This window comes from Callospermophilus lateralis, chromosome 9 (assembly GCF_048772815.1).
Source record: "Callospermophilus lateralis isolate mCalLat2 chromosome 9, mCalLat2.hap1, whole genome shotgun sequence".
In the NCBI taxonomy this organism is placed as follows: Eukaryota; Metazoa; Chordata; class Mammalia; order Rodentia; family Sciuridae; genus Callospermophilus; species Callospermophilus lateralis.
Window position 1 is genome coordinate 17,966,148 of NC_135313.1, and position 27,720 is coordinate 17,993,867.

Here is a 27,720-nt window from a genome sequence, read left to right on the forward strand (position 1 = left end):
ATTTCTTCTGGTATTCTTTCTCCGCTGCTGATCTGACTCCTAAAAGGACGACTACCCCTCAACCTCCCTAGTAAGGGCTGCGGTGGCCCTCCAGTCCTTCCGCGCTCCTACAAGCTGCTCAGTGAACCCGAAGCCCCGCCCCCGCCAGGCCTGGACCCCGCCTCCGCGTCCAAGACCCGCCTCCGTGGGGGGGTATCGGCCTCTACCCTACGCCTTTCAGTTTCCGCGGGCGGACGGGCCTGCCGTGAGGAGGGTGTGGGTTCTAGAGGAGCTGACGGTAGGTGGTATTGAGCTCAAATTAGGTCAGGGTCTGGACCGGATCGGGCGCTGTGGAGCTGCGCGGATTCTGCGGGTTGGGCTCGGCACGGACGCTTTTTCCCAGAATGGACAGCGCGCAGCCGGGGATTTGGGCAGGCCTCCAAGAGTGGGCGGGGCTGCGCGTGCGCAGCGCGCTTCGACCGCACTTCGGCGTTTTGGGGGCGTGAGTGAGGCTTTTCCTAGGCCTGCTATTTGGTGTATCCGGGCTACGAACCGGAGGTGTCTGCTGTGTTACCCGCTGAGGGGTTCTGACTATGCCTAGGTGCAGCCGGTGCTATAGAAATGGAAAGGCGGACCGCGGAGTCTCTTCTGGCGGGGGGCGCAGATGGAAACTGGACGCCAGGCGGGGTTCCTGGGGTGGGTTGTGGTTTGGGACTCAAGGTTCGCCTTCTCCCAGGGGACGAGGAGTGGCCCGGCTTGAATCTCTGTAGGGCTTACTGCCCCCTGCAGGGTAGTGGAGGAACTGCCCTGAGAGGGGTTTGCTGGCCGAGGGGCGGAACCCTCGCATCCCCGTTCTTCAGACAAGAGTACTAAACGGATGAATATAGTTAACATGAATGTTAAAGGCGGCCTTGAAGAAAACAGAGGAATGAAATTTAGAGGCCTCAGTCTCGAATGGGCCTGGCTAGTGAGAGAAGCCAACGTGGGTCTGTTGCAGAAATATTCTGACTTTTTTACAGGGCCTGTTGACCCTAGCCACATTTTAAACTACACCCTTTCATCAAACAAAACCATCATTTTGAGGGTTCTGAGGTTCTTGGCTTTCAGAAGGACGGGCTAGAATGATTAGCCGCATTTTGGTGACTCTTTTTTAAAAAAGTGAACACTGGGGAATTTCTATAAGGAAAATTGAAGGGTTTGGCAACTTAATTTGCATTTGTGATCTTTGGCGGTAGGTGGTATGGAGCTCATTGGAACTCTGTCCATTGAGGACTAGCTTAATCATTCCAAGGTCATTTTTGCCCTGTAGGAACAGCAGTGAGAGATGTGACTGGACACATCATCTCCCAACAACGCCTTGGCTGCTGCAGATAAGTCACCATATAGTAAGTCATGCAGTCATGGGTCATTAAGATTGATACATTTTGAGATACAGTATTAGGTGATTTCATCGTGGTGCAAACACCATAGAGTGTATGAAAATGCAAACTAAAGTGCCTGCAATGTTACTAGCAGTATACTGTTATGGAACTGTTGTCATATACATATGGTCTGTCATTGACTGAAATGTTATTATGTGGCATGACTCTTTAGTTACAGTGCAAATTAAATAATGTCACAAGGTCACTCTTTGAAAACTAGGTTATGGTTGGAAGAATGATGATTTAGACTAAGTTGGAAATGACTGTGTTAGTGAAATGTAACAGGAATTTTATTATTTTCTTTATATTCTAAGTTTTCACCTCCTGGTACTTCTCTTCATTTTGTATTTATAGACTGGAATAATGGAGGAAACTATATTATTCCCCCCACACACAGGAAAAATAAGCTCTGTTAAGCAGTCATTTTTACTGAATATCTCCTAGGTTAAGGCTACATAGAAAAGTTGATTTCCAAACTTTTCCAGGAGTTCCAAGCTGTGCAAAGAGTATGATGTCATTGGTGGCTGTGCCTTGGAGTGGGGATATGAGTTAAGTGGAAGTTAATTATCTCTTCTTCTGTGGTGTGCTGTGGTTTATATTCATGACCTCCTGGTCATTTGTAAAAGTGGATTTGGGTCTTTTCTGTTGCTCCTGGTCACAGAGCTTATTAGCTCCTTTCTATGTTTGTGCTGTTAATCTCTAAGAATTCGACCACAGCTAGGCACAGTGGCATATGCTTGTTGTGCCAGCGACTCATGAGGCTGAGGCAGGAGGATCAAAAGTTCAAGGCCAGCTTCAGCAACTTAATAAGACATATCTCAAAATAAAAGTGCAGGAGGGTGATGGATCACACTATGCATTATTGTGCATACAGAACTGAGCTATGTGTGAATGTTCCTTGGTTTAATCAAAAATTTGAATTTGACTATAGAGATGGACTGCTTCTGTATGCACATATATGCATAACATTTTCATATAATTCTAGAAGATTTGGGTGTATAAGCTCTACATTAGGAAGCTCTGTTTTAGAGATTAAAAAAAAATTCCTCAGAGCTTCTAGAGTTTTGTTTTTAGATGATGATGATGACATAATTTGTATATCCTGCCCCTGACAAGACTTGATGATGTTTTACAATACAAGAACTATCTTTCTCTTCTAAAAGTTTCTGGGAAATGATAGCATTGACATTTATTAGGATTTCTATTGTGGTAAAGGTGCAACAAGAAAGGTTTGGGTTTCACATTAAACTATATTATGAGAGAGTGGAAACACACCAATTGGCTGAGGCTTAAATGCTATGGAAGAAAGTACTATTCTCTACCCTCTAGGAACTTTATGTGGAAAAAGATTCTAACTAGATTTTAAAAAAAAACACAGATGCAACACTTTTTTTATACCTTTATTCTATTTATTTATTTTTATGTGGTGCTGAGGATTGAACCCAGTGCCTCGCACATGCTAGGCAAGCGCTGTGCCATTGAGCCACAACCACAGCCCCGCTAACTAGATTTTAAGTGGTAGTAAGGTTGGTGCTCAGCTGGTTCAATAATAAGGAGAAGAATGTAAATCCATGTTTCCTATTTTGTCAGGATTTTCACAGGATTGTAGTTGATGCAGAGTTGTCTGAACACCCTCCTAGGCCTACATTACTCTGGAGATACTTTGCTAAATTAGGCCTTTTCTGCAGATGGAGGAATTGGAGCAAGGCCTGTTGATGCAGCCATGGGCTTGGCTACAGCTTGCTGAGAACTCCCTCCTTGCCAAGGCTTATATCACCAAGCAGGGCTATACCTTGCTTGTTTCGGATCTTCAACAGGTGTGGCATGAACAGGTGGATACTAGTGTGGTCAGCCAGCGAGCCAAGGTAAGTGTAAAGAGAAGTACCACTGTGGGGATATGTTCTTTCCTAGTGAAGGTCAGGGGATGTTAACGTCAACCAGCTGGACCACTTGTATGTTGGCAAGGAAGATTGAAATGAGTTGATACAATTCCAGTTTCAGGTTGAGCATCCCTCATCTAAAAATCCAAAATTCAAAATAATCTAAAATATGAAACTTTCTGAGCATAGGGCACTTACAAAGTTTCACATTTCAGAGCATTTTAGATTTTGAAATTTGGGTTGCTCAACCGGTAAATTCTTATACATACATTCCAAAATCCAAAACTCTGAAATATGAAACACTTCTTGTTCCAAGGAATGTTCAACCAATTATGTCCTATACTTCTATCTGCAGCTGTGGGATCTTTCTGGGATGAGGGGAGAAGGGAGGACGGGGAGAGAGAAGGAAGGGATAGTATATGTGTTTCTGTAGCATGATAATGCATAATGTGACCTATGTTGTCTAATCCATACAGGTCTTCTGTAAATTGATCTTGCCTAAGACAGAACTTTGAAGTAGGCCAGTTGATTTTTGTGACTCTTGTTACTCTTGTTTTTGTTTTCTTCTTTCCTGTTGTGATGTTTTTCTCTTCCTTTCCCTTCCTCTCATGCCCATTGTCTTCACATTAACCAGGGCTTTCCTTTGCTACTGCTCAAGAGGGAGTTAATTTCCTTTTAGCACCCTCAGTGTGTAAAACTACTGTCTCTTCAGGAGCTGAACAAGCGTCTGACTGCTCCCCCTGCGGCTTTTCTCTGTCACTTGGATAATCTGCTTCGCCCATTGTTGAAGAACATTGCTCACCCTAGTGAAGCGACCTTCTCTTGTGATCGTGTGGCAGAGGCACTGATTCTACGGGTGCGGAGTGAGCTTTCTGGTCTCCCCTTCTATTGGAACTTCCACTGCATTCTAGCTAGTCCTTCCCTGGTAAGTTCAAGTCAGATTTGGGGTGGATGTCGGGATGCCAGCTGCTTGAGATGCAGCTTTAGGAGTCTTTATATTTTTGTAAACCCTGTTTGAAGTTCTTCTCCAATCAGAAAACTTTCCTTGACCAGACAGTGGCAAATAAGAAAGATTTTTGACTGGTATAAGCAGGGGTCAGACCTACATACTTTATTCAGGGACTTTATTCATTAGTTTATTTATTGAACGACCTATGTACTGCTAATTACTGAGTATCCCAAAACGTGTGTGTGTGTGTGTATACATATGTATATGGCTTCCTCCTGGAGTTTATACTAATGAGGAGTCAGAAAGGAAATTATGACAAAGTATGGTAAGTTCTGTCACTGAGACAGGTCCCAAATGGCTTGAGAATCAGAGAAAACCTCTTTGAAAAGTGAATTTCTGAGTTGTTTTGATGATGATTTGGGATAAAATAAAGAGAAAAATCATTCTCAGGAAACAGGTATGGAGATGTGTAAGTGTGGACCGAGTTCAGGAACTTTATAACCGTAGTATAGATAGGAAGGCATGAGAAATAGGGTGGATTTAAAATAGAGTTTTACATGGTCCCACTTGTGTTTTATCAGGACTGCTCATAACGGTGGACTAAGTGCTGATTTAGTTATTTTCTGAACATTGTCTGATCTTTTAATCCTAATGACTGTCCTTGTAACTTGTCCAAAGTCATCCAGGTTATAAATAAGTGAGTTAGAAATTGAACTCCAGATCAGTCAAGTCTGAAGGCCCACTTTAGGGACTAGGAGAGTCATTATCTTCTGCTCACTTGTAGCTTTTTGTGCTCTAAGAGCTTTTATTAGAAATTAAGCATTGAGGGCTGGAGATGTGGCTCAAGTGGTGGCACGCTCGCCTGGCATGCGTGCGGCCCAGGTTCGATCCTCAGCACCACATACAAAACAAAGATGTTGTGTCCGCTGAATACTAAAAAATAAATATTAAAAAAATTCTCTCTCTCTCTCTCTCAAAAAAAAAAAAAAAAAAGAAATTAAGCATTGAGCATTGAGAACTAGTTTTCATGAATAACAAACAGGGCTTATTTTAGTAGCACTAGAGGTCAGGGTGTTCTCTGTGGGAGGACCAGGGGACAAGTTTCTCAACAAAGGGATCCGTAGAAAGTAAGCATCATTTCCCAGCCTATGTGTTTAGTCTCCCACAGGTGGAATGATGCTCTAGCATCCCTATATGACTATGAATGGAACAAAAGACATTTTTATAAACTGTTCACTGATGTTTATTCATGAACTGGAACCCAGTAAAACTTGAGTGCTAAGAGAACTACTTCTTACTCATTTCTGTATTTCTAAGGCCAATATATTGCCTAGCATGTAGTCAGTCAAATTTGTGGATTTTAATTGAACTTCTTGTGAAATTTTCCATCCTGTTTTAGATATAGAATTTACCTGTATCATTTAAATCCCTCATGACTTTTTCTAAGTGACACCAGGTGGCACTGTTCCCTCAAGAATGAACCCAAATATTTCCACAGCCTTTGGGAATCTTAAGTAATATCTAATTTCACTTTGCTTTACATGGTTCTACACACAGGATAGTGTGACTTTGGAGGGAGCTCTTCTTGGAGGCTGATGGACTCCGACAGTTTCTTTTTTCCAAAGAATATAGTGGGCTTGGGATATAACTCAATGGTAAAGCATTTGCCTAGTATGTGCCAGGCCCTGGGTTTGATCCCCTGCACCACAAAAATAAATAAATAATTTTTAAAAGGATACAATAAAAGAGGACTTGTTTAATATTATTATAAGTAAAGAAATATGTGGAGAAAAACTAGCACACTATTCTAATTGAGGAGCTATAGTAAGAGAAGAAGCCAAAAAAAAAAAAAAAAATGTGTTAGGTGGGTGAGCCTTGATTGGCTATTGGCAGAAATTAGCTTTGAACAATTGATTAACAACTGTACTTTAAGTGAAAATAAAATACTCATCATTAAAAAAAGAGGAATGTCATTCCAGGGAAACCCCCGAGCCTGGGGAACTATAGGGAAGAGTCATAGCCACAGGCACTGGCAAGGGTGTAGGCAGATGCTATTTCAGGCTTCTGTGTGTGTGTCTGTGAGGTCATGCGGTTATAATTTTTGTTTGTTACTCATTCTTGTGATAGTTTTCACTTTTTTTTTGAATGGGTAATTCATCCAAAGTCAAACATTTCAAACAGCATTTAAAGGTTTACAGTGAGAAAACAGTCTCCTTTCTGACCCTCTTTAGTCCCTCATTTTCCTTCCTTTTTTTTCGGGGGGGTTACTAGGGATTGAACTCAGGGGCATTCAACTCCTGAGCCATATCCCCAGCCCTGTTTTGTATTTTATTTATTTATTCTAATTTGTTATTCATGACAGCAGAATGCATTTCAATTTATAGTACGCATATAGAGCGCAATTTTTCATGTCATGTTATCTATAAAGTAGGGTTACACCATTTGTGTCTTCATACATGTACTTAGGGTAATGGTGTTCATCTCCTTCCACCATCTTTCCTACCTCCATGCCCCCTTCCTTCCCCTCCATGCCCCCTTCCTTCCCCTCCATGCCCCCTTCCTTCCCCTCCCTCCCCTTTGCCCTATCTAAAGTTCCTCCATTCTTCCCATGCTTGCCCCCATCCTCATTATGGATCAGCATCCACATATCAGAGAAAACATTCGGCCTTTGTTTTTGGGATTAGCTTACTTCACTTAGCATAATATTCTCCAGCTCCATCCATTTACCTGCAAATGCCATGATTTTATTTTATTTAGAGACAGGGTCTCACTGAGTTGCTTAGCATCTGGGTTCTCCTGCCTCAGCATCCTCAGCTGCTGGGATTACAGGCGTGATTGCACCACCGCACCCGGCTTCATTTACCTTCTTTAAAGCAACTGCTGATATTCCTTTATCAGTTTCTTGTAAATTTTTTTAAAAAAGCTCTATGTAGTGTGTGTGTTTTATGTACATACACAGTCCAATACATATTTACAAATACACGTATAGTTTTACAAATGGCATCATGCTGTACACTGCTCAATATGTTGACTTTTTCACTTAATTATATAGAGATCATTCATGTCAATATGTTTAGAAAACCTGTATAATATTTTTAAATGGCAACTTAGTATTTTATAGTTTTATCAATATGTATTTCATTGATCTGCTATTAGTAGACATTTTTTTTATTTCTAGTGTTTTGTTATATACTGTGAATATCCTTACATTTATATTCATTTATTTTTTTGTGGTGGTGGGGATTGAATCCAGGGCCTTTTGCATGCAAGGCAAGCACTTGTATCATTAACCCTATATTTACTTTTTATGTGTGTAAATGCATAAGTAAATTTCTGAATGTGGAACAGCGAGGGCAAGGAGTATTTTTATCTTTAATTTTGCTAAACCAATGCCAGAGTATTCTCCAGAGACCTTCAGTCCTACCAGCCATAGAAAGAGTAGGAGAATACCTAATTACCTACAGCCTCTACCACATAATGTATGCATAATAACAACTCAATGGTTCTTAAGTTGCTGCAGGATATTGTGGAACATATGAGGTTTGGGGTCTCTGCTTTATAATTTGAGCTGGTCTCCACTTGTGATGAACTTCTCATCTCTTTTCCTCCTTCCTACTGTCTGCTCTTTGTAGTATCTAATATAAATATTCTATATTTTTCCTTTCAAATTTGTCACCCCTTTGACCATTTTATGATCCCAGGAGTCATTTCTCAAGGTTTTTAGTGGTAAAAAGCATAGGTTTTGGAACCAGCTGACTTGATTTTGTAATTAACCCCAGCACTTTCATATTTCACCATTTATGTTTTTTTTCTTTAGCTATAAAATGGAGATACCAATTACAATCTTTTTATAGACTTGTGAGGATTAAATGAAAATATGTGTAACATTGCTCGACTTTAGTATTATATTGTATCTGTGAGAGCAAACAGTTAACTCCATAATTTTTCTTTTTGAAAAAGAAAAGGACCATGAAAGTGGTTGAAGTCAAGACATTTTCATATTGAAGTTATGTGAGAGTCAGGACTGGAATCTAGGTCTCCTTCTCTCTAGTCTGTTATCCATTTCACTGTGTCACCTGATATGATTCATCTGGAGTTGAAAACTGCTATTCTGTCTCCTGCCTTGTGAGCATTTCTGTGGGAAATCAGAAGACGTTGGGGGAAATTCTAAATGGTTGAAGATTGGCAACTTCTGCTCTGTATCTACCACACTTCCTAACCTCTCTAACTGTTGGGCGTTCTTGGAGAGCAGAAGTCCCAGAGCACATGTTAGGTTCCTGGTAAGTATTGGTTGAATTGATTCGTGACCTGCATCTCTTCATCCTTTGCTGTCTGTAAGTGAAGGGGAGTATCCTGACCTCCTAAAGCACATCAGGATTTTTCCTTGTAATGTCTGTGCATTTGCTTTGATCTGTTTACACATTTGCGCCATTCTTTCTTTCTTTCTTTCTTTTTTTACTTTTTAGTTTTAGGTGGACACAATACCTTTATTTTACATTTATGTGGTGCTGAGGATCGAACCCAGTGCCTCATGCATGCCAAGCGAGCACTCTACCACTGAGCCACAACTCCAGCCTCTGCACCATTCTTTCTTATGACCATTGATACATATTTTTAAGATTTCTATCCAGAACAGAGCAAAGCTATCTGGTTTAAGGGAAATCATTTTAGTGTTCATTTAACTTTGAAAGTAATTATACCTCAGTAATTCAGAAGGTATAACACAATCCTATGAAATTATTACTATTTATTTATTTATTTCCTGAGGGTTGAACCTTGGTTCTTGCACTTGCTAGGAAAGCACTCTACCACTGAGTTACATCCCCAACCCTTTTTAAATTTTTTATTTTGAGACAGGATGTCACTAAGTTGCCTAGGCTGGCCTCAAACTCACAATCCTCCTGTCTCAGCCTCCTGAGTTGCTAGGATTATAGGTGTATACCCTATGAAATTATTTGAGCAGATGAAAAGATGACATATGTACTGATAAAACTGTTGCTGTTGTTGCTATATAGACATTAGGGTCTGATAGATCTTTTGAGTAGCCTGGTATATTATTATCATATTTAATTAGACATAACATTGATTAAAACTTACCATATTTCATGATATATTCTGCACCACTCAGAGAGATTGCTATTAAGGTGTCCCTTTACTCCCTGAGAGAGGCTAATTATTAACTTTAGGAGTACCTGTTATTTGAGTGGTGCCACCAAATGCATGGTGGTAATTATTTTCAACCCAACTCACCAAACCTAGCCTGGCATTTAACAAATATTCAACTTTTTATCCCTCATGATCTACTTTAACCAGGACCAAACTTAACAAAACTATTTCTAGGAAAGAGAATTGGGTCTAGAGCATAAAAATCTCCCCCAAACTGCACTTCCACCACATTCTGAGCAGTACTTCTTGGAGACCTAAGTGTCCTGAAGACCTGAGTAAGGAGGCAGTGCCAGGTTGGGGTGTGCTGTGTGATAGAAAGAAATAAAGAACATCTAGAGTTTGACTTGGCTTCTGACCTTCCACCCTATGCCAGCACTACTCTCTCTCTGCCCACTTCCCACATCCAGTCTTTCCTAATTGATTATTAGAGAAATGTGGGAAAAAAGTATTTTCCATATAATTTGAGTCACAACACAAGTAGAAGTTTTAGTGGTAACTTTTGCCTAGAAAAATTAATGGAAAATGAAAACACAAGAGTCTGAAGAGCTCAGACTTCTGGTCCTGATTCAGATTAATCTGGCTTGCACATCCTATGAGAATCTCTGGTACCTTTTCTTCATTTCAAGCCTGTGTTGGAGTATCCTGTCTAAAGTCTTCCTTCCTGTTTATTTATTGTATTTTGTTTTCGTGCTTAGGATTGAATCTGGAACCTCATGTATGCTAGGCAAGTGCTCTGCCACCAAGCTGCACCTCTAGTCTTAAATTGCTCCCTTTTAGGACTAAGACAGGGGTTGGTATACTGTGACCAGCAGGCCAAATCTAGCTTATTGCCTCTTTTTGGAAAGTTATATTGGAACACAGCCATCTCCTTTGTTTACATATTGTCTGGGGTTGCTTTAGTGTGCCACAACAGCAAAGTTGAGTAGTTGTGTCAGAGACTGTATGGTCTACAGAGTGGAAAATATCGACTATCTGGCTTTTTCCATAAAAAAATCTTCTTGACCCCTGATCTGGAGCACCACTTCTTAGTTCCTTCTTTAATTTATGTCCTTCAGGGGAAAAAGAAAGGAACTCTGGTAGCATCCCTAAGCCACAAATAGGTGATTGACTTAGTTATTTTCTTTATTTTTATTTATTTATTTTTTAATGTTTATTTTTTTAGGTTTAGATGGACACAACAAATGCCTTCATTTTTATATGGTGCTGAGGATCAAACCTGGGTCCCGCCCGTGCTAGGCGAGCACTCTACCGCTGAGCCACAATCCCAGCCCCTAGTTATTTTCTTTGAGAGGCTAATGGACACCTTGCATGGGTGAATTAAATGATTATTCTGTACAGCTCTACATTATCATATGAGAGCATCATTATAGCTGCACTGTAGTATAGCTCTGCTAGCATCCTTCTTTTTTATTAATTTTATTTTATTTTTACACAAATGGAGCACAACTTTTCATTTCTCTGGTTGTACATGATGCAGAGTCACACCATTCATACAATCATACCCATACATAAGGGTGATAATGTTTGTCTCATTCCACCACCTCCCGCCGCCATACCTTCCCCTTCCCTCTCCCCACTCTGCTCATTCCAAAGTTCCTCCATTCTTCCCTTGCCACCTGTTCCCCTCATTATGTTAATATTCACTTATCAAAGAAAAGATTTGGCCTTTGTTTTTTTGGGATTGGCTTACTTGCTTAGCATGATATTCTCCAACTTCGTCTATTTACCCGTAAATGCCATAATTACATTTTTTTAATGGCTGAGTAATATTCCATTGTGTATTTATACCACAGTTTCTTTATCCATTCATCTATTGAAGGGTATATAATCTGTTTCTACAGTTTATGTATTGTGAATCGAGCTACCATAAACATTGAAGTAGCTGCATCACTGTAGCATGATGATTTTAAGTCCTTTGGGTATAGACTGAGGAGTGGGATAGGTGGTCAAATGGTGGTTCCATTCCAAGTTTTCTAAGGAATTTCCATACTGTGCTAGCATCCTTCTTACTTCTTGTTAAAAGCAAGGTATATTTGGGTGGGTATTTTATTTATTTCTTGGCTAGTCTTTTAGAAATTGACGTGCTTTTATTATAACAACAACCTGAGACTCTGCTGCATTTGTGGAAACAGATTGAAATTCTGGGCTATCATCAGCCTTGAAATGGCACTTGATAAATGATCTAACTTGAACTTCAGAGCTCTCTACTTTCTGTTGAATTTTTGTTTTCTGTTACACTCCAGTTGGTGTACTCTGTTTTAGCCACTAGCCATACCTTCTTTGTTTCTTTTTTTTGGTTCCAGGTGTTGAGCCCACAGGTGCTTAACCACTGAACCATATCCCAGGCCCTTTTTGCTATTTTTTAATTTTGAAGTACAGTCTTAGTAAGTTGCTTAGGACCTTGCTAAGTTACTGAAGCTGGCCTTGAACTTTCAATCCTCCTGCCTCAGCCTTCCAAGTTGTTGGTATTATAGGCATGTGCTATCATGTCTGTCTACCACACTTACTCTCTTGAGGGCTACTTGAATATTTTGCTTTTATTTCTTAACCTCTGCTGAGAGTTGAGCAAATACTTTCCTTTTCTCAACTGTATTACATCATTGTCTCTAAATCACAACTCTTAAGTTAATCTATCCATATTCTATCTGGGTCATAAAGGCAATCCTTGAGCCTCTTTAATAAATTTATTTAATTATTACATTTATATTTATGCTCATCTAAATGGATGCTTGCCTTTGAAACTATAAATTCTTGTGAAAATATTCTTTGGTGTTTTCTTCTAGTACCTAATGCAGAGAGTACTCTGGAAGCATCTGTTGGCTAACTGATGTCTCTTTTCCATCAAAGGTCTCCCAACATTTGATTCGTCCTTTGATGGGCATGAGTCTGGCCTTGCAGTGCCACGTGAAGGAGTTGTCAACATTGCTTCGGATGAAAGATCTAGAGATCCAGGACTACCAGGAGAGTGGGGCTATGCTGAGCCGAGGTGAGAGGACATTCTTTGAGGAATTGGGTAAGGAGTGGGACAGGTAGTCCAAAGGTCTTAGAGAATGGAGAGGCTCATGTGCATTGGGAAATTATTTCCCCTGGGGTGAGTGTTGGGTCCTGACTAGGAACTGGAGACTTGATAGTAAGTAGATGATACTTTTTTCTACCTTGAGTACCTGGCTGGTGCCTAAGTGGCCAGTGGAAGCTATAAAGGACAGACATGTCCTAGGAAATGACAAGGGAAGGCTTTGGAAAGGAGCCAACAACTATACAAAATTGTACTAGGGCAAGGTGAACTTGGGAGTTTAGGACGTTGCAAAGCACCAACTTCAAAGTAAAAATTCCATTTGACATGCCATTTTGTCAATGGAAATGGCAGGAGGGTCTCATAGAGCAACTGCTGCCCCTGAACTGCCATTTGTTGCCAGTTGCCCTCTCCTCCTTGTGTTTGCCCACATACTCTCAATCCTCCTTCTCTCACCTGGCTAGGGGGGATCTCTGGGAGGACATCTTTCTGTTCTGGACTCTGTTCCTTTTCATCCAACAGGTAGGAAGCTCATCCTGAGGATCATATTTCTTTTTCTTTGACCCTTCTTATTACAGGTCGATTGAAGACGGAGCCATTTGAAGAAAATGCTTTCTTGGAACAGTTTATGGTAGAGGTAGGGTAGTTATTTCCTTTCTTCTTCAAATTTGAGCACTTAAAGTGCCTGGGTAGTGCTGGGCATGATGGTGCATGCCTGTAATCCTAGCAGCTCAGGAGGCTGAGGCAGGAGGATTGCAAGTTCAAAGCCAGCCTCAGCACCTTAGTGAGGCCATAAGCAACTTAGTGAGACCCTGTCTCATAATAAAACATAAAAAGAGCTGGTGTTGTGGCTCAATTGTTAAGTGTCCCTGGTTTCAGTTCCTGCCACCCCTTTCCCCACAAAAAAGTACCTGGATGGTGACTTGCATTTTGGGTGGTAGGTGGCTTGTATGGTTGGAAAGCCCTTTGTCTGAAAAAAAATGGCTATAGAAAATCTGATAAAGCTTGAGATGTACGTAGGGAAGATGGGGGAAGGAAAGGGGATGAATACAAAAGGCAAAAGCAGACTAATTAACAATTATCTCTGTTAAAGTACCTGGGAATTTCATTTGGAATTCTCTAACCTTGGGAAGCTTGATTGGCCAGTTGTTAACTCGTGCTTATTGAGATCTGAATTGTGGAGTAGAAGTGTAGTCATCGTTACTTGTCCAGTCCCTTCAGCATCTAACAGTAGAGTAAGTTAAAAGCTCAGGGCTACCATCTGGGGACTGTCTTGTGGGTGCTGCAGGCCGTGGAAAATCACAGTGTTTATACAAGGGGATTGGCAAAGGAATGAATGGGGAGTAGATAATTGTGGCCTGTCAGAAGCTTCTGCCTAGGTTTCCCTTCTAAGGATTAAGCTTGGCCAAAAGAAACATCTGTTGAAGGCCAAACAGTTGGAGTATTAATAATGGTGACCTTTGATAATACCAGTCAATATTGATCTTTTCCTTCTCTAATTCTTTTGGAACTTGTTGGTTATACAGTTAGTACCTTAGTATTATTGCCCCATTTTCTAATTATACATGTTACCCAATTTACTATGTAAGTAAATAATACTATTATAATATTGTTATATACAGATTATTCATATTTCTATCTTGCCCTTTAGGCTACTTGTAAGCTTCTTATGGATAAGTTCTGTGTCTCAGATCTCTTTTGAACCTGAAATAAACACTTTTCACAGGGGCTAGATGTAAAGCAGGTGTTCTTGATCTGGAACCTTCTGTTCTTTTTTTTTTTTTAAAGAGAGAGTGGGGGAGGGAGAGAGAGAGAGAGAGAGAGAGAGAGAGAGAGAGAGAGAGAGAGAATTTTTTTAATATTTATTTATTAGTTCTCTGCGGACACAACATCTTTGTTTGTATGTGGTGCTGAGGATCGAACCCGGGCCGCACGCACACCAGGCGAGCGCGCTACCGCTTGAGCCACATCCCCAGCCCCAGAACCTTCTGTTCTTTCTGTTCATTGACTGAGATTTAATACTTCAAGTCTTAACACTAGGAGCAAAAAAAAAGTGGGGGGAGCTGAGTACTCAGCCCATGTACTGAAGCAGTTTTAACTCTGGAGAAGAAGGAAAGCTTGCATTGCTAAGTCCTGAAACATAATTAATGTCAAATTCTTGGGGAAAGAGAGACTGTTACACCTAAATATGTGATAGATTTCTTTTTTAAAAAACTCAAGTTTGTTTTTTAAACATTTATTTTTCAGTTATAGATGGACATAGTATATTTTATTTATTTATTTTATGTGGTGCTGAGGATCAAACCCAGGGCCTCACGCATGCTAGGCAAGCGCTCTACCTCTGAGCCACAACCACAGTCCTTGACAGAGATTTCTTAGGCCACTTTTCTCTTAGATGGCTTCTGTATGTGAATCTCTGGGCATTAAGGAGTGTTAACACAGCCTGGAGCTGGTGTACCATTTACCTGCCTCAGGCCCTGCATTAGAGTTCAGGGCTAACTCTTAGCCTTCTCTGCTGGTCTAGCGCCTGTGTACTTTCCAACTTGACTCTATAACATTTTACTATATGTGCTTTATGTTTCAGCCATAAGAAATGACTTTCGATTTTCCCAGATGCTGTTTTGTTTTCTCTTGCCTTTATGTCTTTATAACATTCTTTCCTTTATCTAGAATGACCAATGTGCTGGCCTTATCTACCTTGTAAACTGTTCATCTTTTAAGTGCCAGCTTCAGCTTCTTTGGAAGATCTTTCTGGACTCTCATTATAAAAATAATCCTTTCCTGCTATTAGAGTGCATTGGTTTATACTTTTTTTTTTTTTTTTATGTCTGCAAAACTGTAGCTTTCTGCTGCTGATCTTTGATTTCTTTCCCCTTCCCACTCCATACTGGGGATAGAACCCAGAGGCACTTTACCACTAAGCTAAGTCTCCATCCCTGTTTATTTTGAGACAGAGTCTCACTAAATTGTGCCAAACTTGCAGTCCTCCTGCCTCAGCCTCCTGAGTTGCTGATTTTTGGTTTCTTTGAGGGCAGGGACTATGTTGAATACATTTCTGTCTTCCCAGCATGGATTATAGTGCCTAGAAGAAGTAGGTTCTCAATAAGTTTGTGTATGCATATTTTGATAAATCTATGCCAGGGGGAATTGTGTGAATTTTGTAGCAGTGTGGCCTGTAAATACATTGTTGCTTTTAAGGGCTATATTTGAGGACTTCAGTTATTATCATGGTTTCTTTTGCAGCTTTAGATAAATCACTTCTCTCAGAGCCACTATTTTCTCATTTTTAAAATCGGAGGCTCATCTCTTTCATGCTGCTGGGGGAGGGCTCCATCCCTGTAGAATGGAATGAGAAAGCCATATAATTCAGGTGCTAACTCAGGGATGGTGTTGGTACTTGCAATTAATTACTTTATGAGTTCTGGTCCTCTAGGCACTGGGTGGATTGCAGCCAAGCCTCATAGACTTGTAGAAGTTTTAAAAATGGGATCATATAGAGATACATAGCTGAAGCTTTCCATTTTATAGATGAAAAAATTGAGTCTCAGAGGTTAACTGACTTACCTAAGATCTGTATGTTTAGGACTTCCCACATTTCTTGACTCAGAGTCTAAAATGTATCCCTATTCTGTTTCTCTACTTTAACTTGTTGTGCACACCAGCTGAGGAGACATAAGGATAGGGTAATTTGAATTCTTATGACTGTGGGTTCACTGCACTGTCCTCAGAATGTTCTGCATAGCTGCTAGACTGAAAGGACTCTAGAGCACTATTGAGACTATAGAGCTTCATATGGCTACTGCATCTTTTCAGTTACTGTGCTTGCCTGGGGTGCTGCAAACAGGACACAGAAGGGTCATGGGGTCACCCAAGACTGAAATGAAAGGATGTGCCATCAAAATAAGCAACATGGGATAGGAAGATAAACAAAGCAGAGAGAGAGCTTGGGATGAAGGCGTGGAGAGGCCAGGCTGATGTCAGAGGGCCACGCGGTCAGTACTTGGGGTCACTCCTATTCTCATTGGAAATATTGCTAGGGAAGAGATTGTAGACAGAGTGCAGGGGCAGTGGGATAGGGAGGTTTCTTGGATATAAGATTAGGAAAAATATTGAAGGATTGAACAGGGATCACTTTCCCATATTTGATCCTTTTTGTTTTTCTTCTCCCCTCAAGAGCCTCTGATTTTTCATTTCTAGGGAACCTAAGGGAGCCAATTGATAGCAGCCTAACTAAAGCAGGAATACTGGCAATGTTGATTCAAATCAAGGCTGGGGGAGAGAGGACTGCTGGCATGATCCTCATGTAGGGCAAGATCCCCATATGGAGCATTTCCCAGGATTAGGCCTAAGAGGTATCTTTTGGAGTGGAAGAAAAGTCAAGGAATTGGGCACTGTTATGACACAGCAATTGTAAATGAGTTTAAGATGAAGTTTAGGATGAGTGGCTGCTGTAGCCTTCTCTCCATCTAGTCCACTGGAGGGAGTTTCTTCTCCTGGCCCTATCTGTGCCTCTTTCCCTCCATCTGGTTGCTATCAGGCTATGCGGCTGCTGGCGGGCTCTTTATTTATTTATCCCAGTGTAATGGGGTGAGGAGGGAGCTGGCCTAAGGCTAGCATTCCGAGGCCATGCCACTGAGCCACAGGCGGTTTGCATGGGTGTGTGAGTCACTGGGGCTGCATGCTGCTCAAACCAGATGCGGACAGACTCAGGGACAGCAGGCAGCCTAAAATAGAGCCCCTCCTTCTGCAGCTGGCAACCTCTGGCCAAGAGTCAACCCCTGACACCAAAACCTGGACAACTGTGTGCAGTTGGCTTCCTCTGGGTGGAGGCCCATTGTAGAGATAGATATTTTGCAATTTTTTCCTTCTCTGTCTTTATATGATGATATTCATAATAGCAGTCATTCCCATTGCTGTATTCTGATTGTCTTATAAGGCTTAAACAATCTGTTCAGTGTAATACATTAACCAAGAAATTTGAAGGCTACAGTTAACATTGATTTGACTCAGCATCCTAAATGTAGCCGTGGTCCTTGTATCCTGTCTAGTTTTAGTTAGTATCTTCATCCCTGTCTGGTTCCAGGCAGATTCTAGAACAGATACTTCATGCTGTGAACATAATTCATTGCTGCCCTGGTGAATCTATAGTTCATATCAGAATCACCTGAGGGAGATTGGGAGATCTTTAACCTGGCAATTGCTATCCTGTTAAGTTTATTCACAAAAGATTCTACTTGGTTTCTTTGGCTGGTTTTCCAGCCTTTACCTGCCTCTTGAATGTTAGTTTTACCTAGGTTTTAGTCCTTGATCCTCTCACCCTTTGCTCTTCTCTCTGAGTTGTCTCGTCCAAACCCCAATGTCAACATCATCAGTATGTTACTGAGTACCAGTATCATATCTCCACTGTGTTTCAGGCCTGTATTTCTTTTTGCATCCTTGACATTTCCACCTGGGTGCTCCATAGACAGCACACCCTAAGCAAGTCCGAAATGAATTATGTAGTCTCCCAACTCTATTTCTCTTTTTATATTCCTTCTCTTGAGAAACTACCACTATCTATTCAGTTTTCTAAGCTGGTAACTTAGGAGTCACCACATGTCCTTACTTTGAAAGCCTAACTTAGCAACTTATTTTTTTTTTCTTTCACTACTGGGGATTGAGCCAGGGGTGCTGTACCACTGAGCTACATCCCCAGCCCTTTTATTTTGTTTTGAGACAGGGTCTGAGCCTCAAACTTGTGATCCACTTACATCAGCCTCCTCAGTAGCTGGATTACAGGTGTGTACCACCACATCCAGCTGATTATGCCACTCTCCTCCTTAAAGCCTTTTAGTGGTTCCCAGTGGCCTACAGAATAAAGTTCAGACTTGCATGCCACAAAGACCATTTGTGTTTAATCCTGCTGACCCTTCAGCCTCATCATTTGTCACTACATTATAGCACCCTGAACTTCCCTCATCCTCAAGTCTTGGCAGCTTCCTGCTTGTCTTTCTGTTTCAATTCATTTGCCTGGTGTTCTCTTTCCTCTTACCTGTTTAACCTTTCCAACTCTATGTGAACATTGCCTCTCATGTGTGTATTCCATGACAATTTTCCTTTCCCTCAGTCTGCTCTCTTCTTCCAGGTATTGGTATCCTGTTATTCCTATAGCTTCCTGCACAAACTTCTGCCTGAGCATTTGTCATCAAGAAGACACAAGAACAGGAAGACTAGGGATGGAGAGACAATTGAGTTTGCCAGTCTGACCATTTAGGCTTTTTCATTATAGCATTTATCAGTCCTTCTCATCATTATTCTTTCTTAGCATGGCTTTCACAGCATACCCTCTTCTGTCTTTCTTCCTGCCTCAATGATTGTTCCTTCTTTTCCCTTACCTCTTACTATTGGAGTGCCCTAGGACTCAGTTCTTATTTCCCTCACTCCCTTATTGGTCTCAACTAGTCTTATGACTTTATTTTATTTTTTAAATTTACATACTTTTTAAATTTTGTCAGTCTTATGGCTTTAAATACCATCTTGTTGGTGATTTAGTCTTTATTATAGATCTTATTTTAAAACTCCAGACTTCCTGTACAATATTTCCGTTTGGATGTCTACTAGGCATCTTAAACTCAACATGTCCAAAACTGAACTCTGAATCTTATTCCCAAATTTGATTTTTCAGCAGCCCAGCCCCTATCCATTTTTTTCACTGGCCTAGGCCAAAAACTTGGGAGTCATCTTTGACTCTCATCCTTTTCTCACATTTTACATTCAGTCCATCAGGAAATTCTGTTAGTCCTATCTAAAAAAAAAAATATACCCATAATCTTACCTCTGCTGCTACCATTGGTCTGAGCCACCATCATTTCTTACCTGTGCTTTGGCTATAGCCTCCTCATTGGTATCCTTGCTGCTACTCCAGGAATGTAAGAGCTTAGCAGGGAGATTCTATTTCAGGGTTCCTTGTGAAATTGCAGTCATGAAATTAGCTGGGAATGCAGTTAGCTGGGGAATTCACTTCCAAGCTCTCTCATGGGGCTTTTGGCAGGAAGTCCCATTTCTTTACCACATAGCCTCTCTATAGGGCTACTCAGATGACCTGATTCTGGCTTCCTCCAAAGGCAGTGAGTGATCCAAAAGAAAAACCAAGAAAGCAAGATTGAGACCAAGTGGAGCCACAGTCTTTTTATAACCTAATTTCAGAAGTAACATCTGATCATTGTCTAGCTGTATTCTCTTCATTAGAAGTGAGGTCACCAGGTCCAGATTACACTAGGAGAGGGTCATTAAGCTCTACCTTTTAAGTGGAGCTGTGTCAAAGAATTTGGGGACATACCTATGCGGATTACATTGCATGTGTGTTCACATTTCACATTCCCACTAGCGTTTTACCCTGCCTATTCTATTTAAAATTGTAAGCCACATCACTGTTCCTCTGCTCCTGGCACTCCCATTTCACTTTACCATGTTCTACTTTTTCTTTTTTTCTTAGTAGTTATCATCCAATATGTTGCCAAAAAATTATTTATTTTATTATACTTTTTGTTTTTGATTTGTCACCCCACTGCTAGAATGTAAGCTCAACAAAGATAGGGATTTGTTTTGTGTACTGGTCTATCTCAAGTGCCTAGAACAGTGCCTCCATGCAGAGTAGACATTTATTAAATATTTGGTGAGAGGATAAAGGAATCATGTCTTCCCATCTTATGAATAGGCCATCAAGTGATCACCTGTTGGGAGTCTTGAGCTTATTCCTATGTGTAAATAGGCAATTAGCCCAGTTAGCTTGCCATTTTTTGCTGTGAGCCTTGTTTCCTTAATATTTTTGTTTTCTGGGAGGTGTTCTGAACTTTGGGATGAAGTATAAACATTGACTCTTTTGTTATTGAGAGATTACAGACATCTATTTTTAGAACCAGCTACAAGATGACTACCTCAAAAAACTAGAGGAATAAGAACCTCACAAAACCTTGGAAAGAAAATTACTCCTAGAACCACAAGGGCTCTACATCCACAGTTAGAGGAGCTTCCCCTTTACCATATACTTCCTGTTCAATATATGAAGGAAGGTAAGCATTCTGAGTGTGTTTTTTCAGAATCTTCATGAACATCATGAAGAGGATAAGTCTAAATGCATTAAAATATACTCTCTATTATTGTGTATGACCTGAGGAAACCTGCAGTTAATTTATTCTCTCCATGTTCAGTAGTATACACATGAATTATACAAGGTTTTATGATCATTAGGTGTGATATTATTGTCATCAATAGGCTCACAGTGTTTAGTGAGTGAAGGGCCACGATGGTAGAATGATTCTAAAAAAGCTTCCTGTAAAAAGCAGCACTTGAACTCAATTTTAATGGTTAGTTTAGGTTTTTTTTTTTTTTTTTTAATGTTTTTTAGTTGTTGATAGACTTTTATTTTATTTATATGTGGTGCTGGGAACCAAACCCAGTGCCTCACATGGATGAGGCAAGTGCTACACTGCTGAGCTACAACTTCAGCCTCTAGTTAAGGTTTTGATAGGGAACTATGTGGATGGCATTTTAGGTAGGAAGCACACCGGCAAAGATGCAAAAGTAAGAATAAAAATGGGTGAGGATTAGTAGAAAATGAAGTCAGTGAGATAATAATGAGGCTAAGTTGTGGGGGCCTTAAATGCTGTGATGAAGAGGTGGTATTTTATTCTGAAGGTGTTCCTCAATGTTTTTCTTCCTGTAATATTTATTTGCCATTTTAGTCCTCGTATTAACATCAGTCATTGTGTGCAGCAATTCTCAAACTGGGGCACATCTAGGAAGGAGTTAGGGCATTTCCTCCTTGCAGTTATTAATTACTGTGGTAGACAGTGGGAAGCCATTGAAATTTTTGACTGGAGAACTGACATATGAAGGTGATCTTTTAGGAGGGTCAGGCTGTCAGTGGTATGCCTGAGAGATCTGAAGAATAGTGGTGCCATTGAGGGACTGGGAAAATCATGGGTGGGGCTCAATTAAATCTAATCTTGGGCATATAAAGGAATGGTTTTCTTTGCTTCAAACACAAATCCACCAGTATTTGTGCTCTGGAATGAAAATCATCTCTTGGGTGGGGGTGGGGATTGCATATGTTTCTCATCTATGTTTCTTCTGACTTTTGCCTTCTATTTGGGGTTTTCTTGCTGTGATTTCTTTAGTAAAAGTAACCTAGTTACCAGGGGCCATCATCTTTTCTTTTTGGCCCCCAAAATGGATAAAAGTCCACTTTATTTTCCTTTTACAAGATTTTATAAGGGCCTATACCTTTTTTTTTTTTTTTTTTGTAGATGGACAAATACCTTTATTTTGTTTATTTATTTTTATGTGGTGATGAGGATCAAACCCAGGGCCCTGCATTGCTAGGCAAGCGCTCCAACACTGAGCCACAACCTTAGCCCAGGGCCTATACTTTTAACAGAAAATACATTACAATTTTGAGGGGAAATAAAAAGGAAATCAATATAAAAAATAAAAATGGGACAAAATTACTCACTTCCAAAGGATAAGTTTCTAATTTTAAGAATCCCAATAGTGAAGGGCAATCTCATATGCCAAACTTTTTATCCTAAGACACTCAAAACTAGATATTTAAAACTGAGATAGCTTCAGCAGCCAGGGATATATGACAATATGTATATTGGGTCAGATATAAAACAATAGGGAGTTGTAGGAAGTGAAATCTCAAGCACTTCTGTGTCTGATCCAGATAGGCTAGCACAATTTAATAGACACTCATGGGGGGATTGTGTGTCTTACTGCATTCAGAGGAAGTTACCAACTCTCCTAAAATTAAAACTTTTTTTTTTTTTTTTTCTGTTAACCTCCACCAAATACACTGTTAGTCTCTCATTTAATTTTAATCTCCTGTCTGAGATATCTGTTCAGGCCATCAAGATTGATGTCTTATTTTTGACAAATATCTGTAGAAACTCTCATCAGATGGCCTTGTTGATCTATAAGGTTTGTTTATAGGCCTAACCTATAAGCTTCTTCATGTACCCCCAGAGCATTTTTTTTAACAAAGTCAACCTTTTTTTTAAATTTATTTTTTAATTATAGATGGACACAATACCTTTATTTTTACGTGGTGCTGAGGATCGAACTCAGTGCCTCACACATGCAAGACCAGCGCTCTACCACTGAGCCACAACCCCAGCCATCCCCAGAGCATTTTTTTTTTAAAGATTCACATAGTCGAGTCTCTCTCCATTTTACCCTAATGAAGAGTTTCCTAAAAGTCCATTCATTACAGTGTGACAATTTAACAATGCCTTAGCCTATAACTAGGGGGAAAAAAAAAAAAAACCAATGACTTTTTTATAAAGATAATTAAAAAACAAAAGATTAAGAACTTTTCAGGGACTGGGGTTGTGGCTTAGCAATAGAGCACTCACCTAGCGCGTGCGAAGAGCTGGGTTCGATCCTTAGCACCACATAAAAATAAATAAATAAAGTAAAGGTATTGTGCCCAACTATAACTAAAAAAAAAAATTTTTAAAATAAAAATAATAAAAAAGAACTTTTCGTATTTATGCTGAATTTAAATTGTTTTTAGGACATACAATTGAGAATGCTCAGGAAAGAGTAGAAAAAAATAAGGTTGAAGCTTAAGTTGAAAAAAGGCCCTATAGAGGGCTGGGGATGTGGCTCAAGCGGTAGTGTGCTCTCCTGGCATGCACCGGGCGCTGGGTTCGATTCTCAGCATCACATAAAAATAAAATAAAGATATTGTGTCCACCTAAAACTAAAAAGTAAATATTTAAAAAAAAAGAAAAGAAAAAAGGCCCTATAGAAACAGATTTGGGAATCTTCTGGCCAAAGAGCAATATCTGAAGCCATGAGAATAGATACATGTTTTTCTGGGAAGAGCATGGAGAAAGAAAAGGAAAAAAACAAAACAAAACAAAGACCCAGAAGTTGAGATTTGGGGAACCATTCTGATTGGAAGAAATAATAAGTAGGAGTCAGTGAGGGAAATGTGAGAACAATCAGGAGTGTGTAGTGATTAGCCAAGAAAGGGAAACTAACCAACATTAAGTTCATACTGTGTGTGCTAGTCACCACGTTAGGTGTTGTATATAAGTTATACTTTTTAATCCTTACAATAACCCTAGGAGCAGGTAAGATTATCTTCATTTTAAAGATAAACAAGCTGGGTGCAGTGGTGCATGCCTGTAATCCCAGCAGTTTGGGAAGCTGAGGCAGGAAGATCACAAGTTCAAAACCAGCCTCAGCAAAAGCGAGGTGCTAAGCAACTCAGTGAAACCCTAAATAAAATACAAAATAGGGCTGAGGATGTGGGTTAGTGCCTGAGTTCAATCCCTGGTACACGGCTCCCCCCAACCCAAAAAAAAAAAAAAAAAAGAATTTAAAGATAAACAAGCAGAGACTCAGGGATGAAATAATTGGCTTAGGGCCAGTCAGCTGATTTATTCATACTTGTCTTGATTCAAATCCTGTGCACTTCACATCATCAGGGATGGTGATCTGAAGTGCCACGTGCACAAGCAAGATCAAAGAGAATGGGCAGTTGATAGGAAAGATCACCAGGCAATTAGTGATCTTGAGCAGTCTCTGTGATTGCAGGCAGTTAAAGAAGGACAATGGATAAGGCCATGGAGACAATGAGTGGAGAACTCTCATCAGAGAAGTTGCACAACATAAAGGAAATGAGAGACAGCTGGAAAGCCAGTGGCTTAGGCAAAATAAAATGTGAAGGCACATATGGATTTGAAGGCCAAAGAGTAGCCAGTGGGTGAGAAGGTGGGAAAAGGGCCAGTAGGAGAGCAAGGATCTATAGGGCTGAGCTAAGGGAAAGAATTTCATTCTTCCTCTGGGATTTATGGATGGTTTGAAAGGATGGGCAATAGTTTGAAGATGGATAACTGAATTTCTGCATACTTCCAGCCTTTCCCGGCACCCTCATCCCCCCGCCCAGGAATTGTAACATTTTTATCCAGTGATTTTAAAGTCCTTTCCAAGGGCATTCAATTTTCCTTACTTAAAGAGAGACATGCACAAGAGGTTCATGAGTTTTATCCCCAGCGCCCCCCCCCCCAAAAAAAAAATTGGGAGGGAGCACAAATGATACATGATTTTTCTGTTATGACAGAAATCATAAAATGAACAGGAGTAAAAACACAAGCTATATATCTTTCTTTTTCTGAACTCCTACAATGCTTTGTATCTTTCCTATGTCACTTTTGCCTTGTAAGAATTTCTAGACTTATTTTCCATTAGTTTTTATAGTTCTCAGGGAAGGATGGATTTGCTTGTTTGTTTCCTTTTTCTTGCTTTTTTTTTCTTTTTTTTTCATGGACTGGGAATTGAACCGAGGGAGACTCTATCACTGAGCTACTGCATCCCCAGTCCACCCTCCTTTAAAAATTTTATTTTAAGATATAGTCTTATTAAGTTGCCCAGGCTGTCCTTGAACTTGCAATCCTGCTGCTTCAACATCCTGAATAACTGGGATCACAGGTTTGCACCACTGGTGGTTTTCTTTTCTGAACCACTGCAGTGCCTTGTAGATAGAAGTACACAATCAGTGATAGTAACTTAAACTTAAAAATAACTTCACATTTTATTTTGCCTGGCATTCAGGGATTCTCTCACATTGGTGCATATTGTCTCTAATTATAGAAATGGAAAAAGAAAATGAAAGTATCAACGTACCTTTAAGTGTCACATGGTCTGTTGGCTTTACAAGTTTACCTGTATACCTCAAGACCTAAAGTAGTCTCTCTCATATTCTTCACTCATGGATGATGTTTATTTTGACTAGTGCGCCACATTGAAAAGAATGTTCTATAGAGACTGAGTCCTTTAGGATGGCAGCTTAGCTGTCCAGGGTTTAGGGAATGAAACTACAGGATTCATGGGCATCCTCATCTCCTTTTAGGGAATTTTCAAGGGAGAAATTGCCAGAAGGTCCAGAAAGAGTATTTTTAATTCTGTGTGGAAGAACTATTTGCTTTTCTATTTAGAAGTTTAAACTCTTTGTGGACAGTACTTATTAGACACCATTGAAAATATTATAAAAAATAGTTTCTATTTAGAAGTTTAAACTCTATGTGGACAGAACTTATTAGACACCATTGAAAAGTTAAAACATTTTTTTTTGCCCTTAAAAGATGGACTTTTGAGGGAGATTAGACCACTAGAATTTAAATATCTATAAGAATATTCTTGCCGGGCATGGTGGCACTCCCCGTAATCCCACAATGGGGGAGGCTAAGGCAGAAGGATCGCAGGTTCAAAGCCAGCCTCAGCAATTTAGCAAGGCCCTAAGCAACTTAGCGTGACCCTGTCTCAAAATAAAGCATAAAAAGGGCTGGGGATGTAGCTCAGTGGTTAAGTACCCCTGGGTTCAATCCCTGATATCTAAAGAATATTTTTTTTTTTAATATGGAACACTTCATGAATTTATGTGCCATCCTTGTGCAGGAGCCATCCTACTCTTCTCTGTATCATTCCAATTTTAGTATATGTCTGCCAACGCAAGCACAAGAAGAATATCCTAAATACTGTGTGTGTGTGTTTGTGTGTGTGTGTGTGTGTGTGTGTGTGTGTGTGTGTCTGTCTGTCTGTCTATCTGTCCCCGGAGAGGAAGAAGAAACAGACTCATTGGATGGGATCTGGGATTCATACCAGGATACTTAGGATAAAGTATTGCTGGAAGAGGTGAGTCTTGAGCTAAGAGTTTGGAGGATTTTGTGTGGTGAATGGCTGTCAATGGAAAAGTCACAACTAGGTATTTTATACAGTTACGCCTTGGGACTCTCCATAGGTATAGTGGTTTGAGGGAATCCTTCAAAAGCTCTTTGGCTTCTGTTAGTCTTATGCTTAAAGCTTGAACAATTCTAATAAAAATTAAATCTGATCTAAAAAATAAAGCTTGAGCAATTCTGATGCTTGCTGTACATTGTCCTCTTAGACTATTTTATTGTGAAGAATCCCTTCAGAATGATGTGGGTAAAACTAGGAAAGTGATGATACCTTGAGATGGTAGCATGATAATATAGCTTGGTTTGAAAAAGGAGCAGCTGGTGGAAGCTGCAGGATTTTGGGGGCAGAGCAAAGTGAAATTGCTGAATTTAGTGAGGTCATAAGGAAATGTCAACCTCAAGCAGAGTATTCCTCCAATATAGGCTAACCATTCATGCTGAAATAAGTGACAATAAATCTAAGATTGATGGAATTAGCTATGTACAGAAGTAACTCATTGAGTGGCACATTGTGTGTGTGTGTGTGTGTTACAAATCTCAAGGGTCTAGGCAGATACCTCAATGAGGAAAATTGTGACATCTAAAATATCTCATACAGAACTTTACAGTCATAGAATTTTATGAGCTGTATGAGACTTTTTTAGTTTTAAGATTTATCAAGCCAATTTGTTTTACTTATGAGGGAATGAAGGTCTACAAAGGTAAGAGAACTGTAGTGTAGACAAACAGTTTTTAGAAGTTAGCAGTAGGGCCCAGGGCTCTGAACTTTGGATCCAGCATTTTTCTGTCATGGCCTACTGCCTTGTCGAATGTTACATGGCTATGCTTGAACTTTATGTGGGAGGTAGGCAGGTCTGAGACCAAGGTGTATGCAGTGTTAAGGCCTAACATAATTAAAAGAGGAAGTGATCCAAGGCTAGAGAACCTGCCCCAAGTACTGCCTCCTCTCCTAATCCACATCCCTTTCTTGGACTTGTGTACCTCTCTGCACTTATAAGCAATTTAAGAAAATTATTGTGTATTAATTAATGATTTCTGAGGAATACATTAACAGAGGAACAATAACAAATTTTTAATGTGTCTAGAATATCCCAAAGTAATGATGTAGGAAAACAAGATACTTGTCCACCTTGTACAGTGTACACAAACTCTCCATACAAACATTTGTCTTTTTTTTCTTTCACCCTTTTTCTGTGTTTAACAAATAGTGCTAATGTGTTTATTTAACTTCCCTGGAAAAAGCAGCTAAAGATATTTCAGGCTGGATGTGGTGGCACACACCTGTAATCCCAGCTGTTGGGTAAACTGAGACAGGAGGCTTACAAGTTTGAGGCCAGCCTGGGTGACTTAGTGAGACCCTGTCTCAAAATAAACTAAAAAGGGCTGGGGGTGTGGGTCAATGGTAGAGTGTTTGCCTAGCATTTACAAGGCCCTGGGTTCCATCCTTATTACTGAAAAAAAAAAAAAAAGATATTTCAGTCACTGGAAAGGCATAACCCCCCACATTGTAAGGGAATTGAATCCAGAGATGCTCTACTACTGAGCTACATCCCCAGCCCTTTTATTTATTTTTGAATTTATGATC

At 40.1% G+C, this 27,720-nt stretch overlaps 1 protein-coding gene and 1 non-coding gene across 8 annotated transcripts in view; one reads left to right on the forward strand and one right to left on the reverse strand.

The window, feature by feature from the left end:
- The first annotated feature begins 181 nt into the window (after positions 1 to 181).
- Nhej1 (non-homologous end joining factor 1) overlaps positions 182 to 27,720 on the forward strand; it is a 93,584-nt gene continuing 66,045 nt past the window's right edge. For 3 of the 7 annotated variants that reach the window (XR_013092296.2, XM_076865592.2, XM_076865593.2), the window contains exons 1-6: positions 290 to 481; positions 1,289 to 1,364; positions 3,089 to 3,265; positions 3,993 to 4,205; positions 12,243 to 12,381; positions 12,987 to 13,045. Coding sequence is in view for 6 of the 7 variants with exons in the window: in XM_076865592.2 (XP_076721707.2) it covers positions 384 to 481; positions 1,289 to 1,364; positions 3,089 to 3,265; positions 3,993 to 4,205; positions 12,243 to 12,381; positions 12,987 to 13,045 (762 nt within the window). In the remaining variant the exon portion in view is untranslated. The other 4 variants (XM_076865595.2, XM_076865599.2, XM_076865596.2 and 1 more) reach the window with 4 other exon arrangements.
- LOC143407677 (U6 spliceosomal RNA) lies at positions 25,810 to 25,913 on the reverse strand. The gene has a single exon (XR_013092419.1). It is a non-coding gene; the product is annotated as a U6 spliceosomal RNA (small nuclear RNA).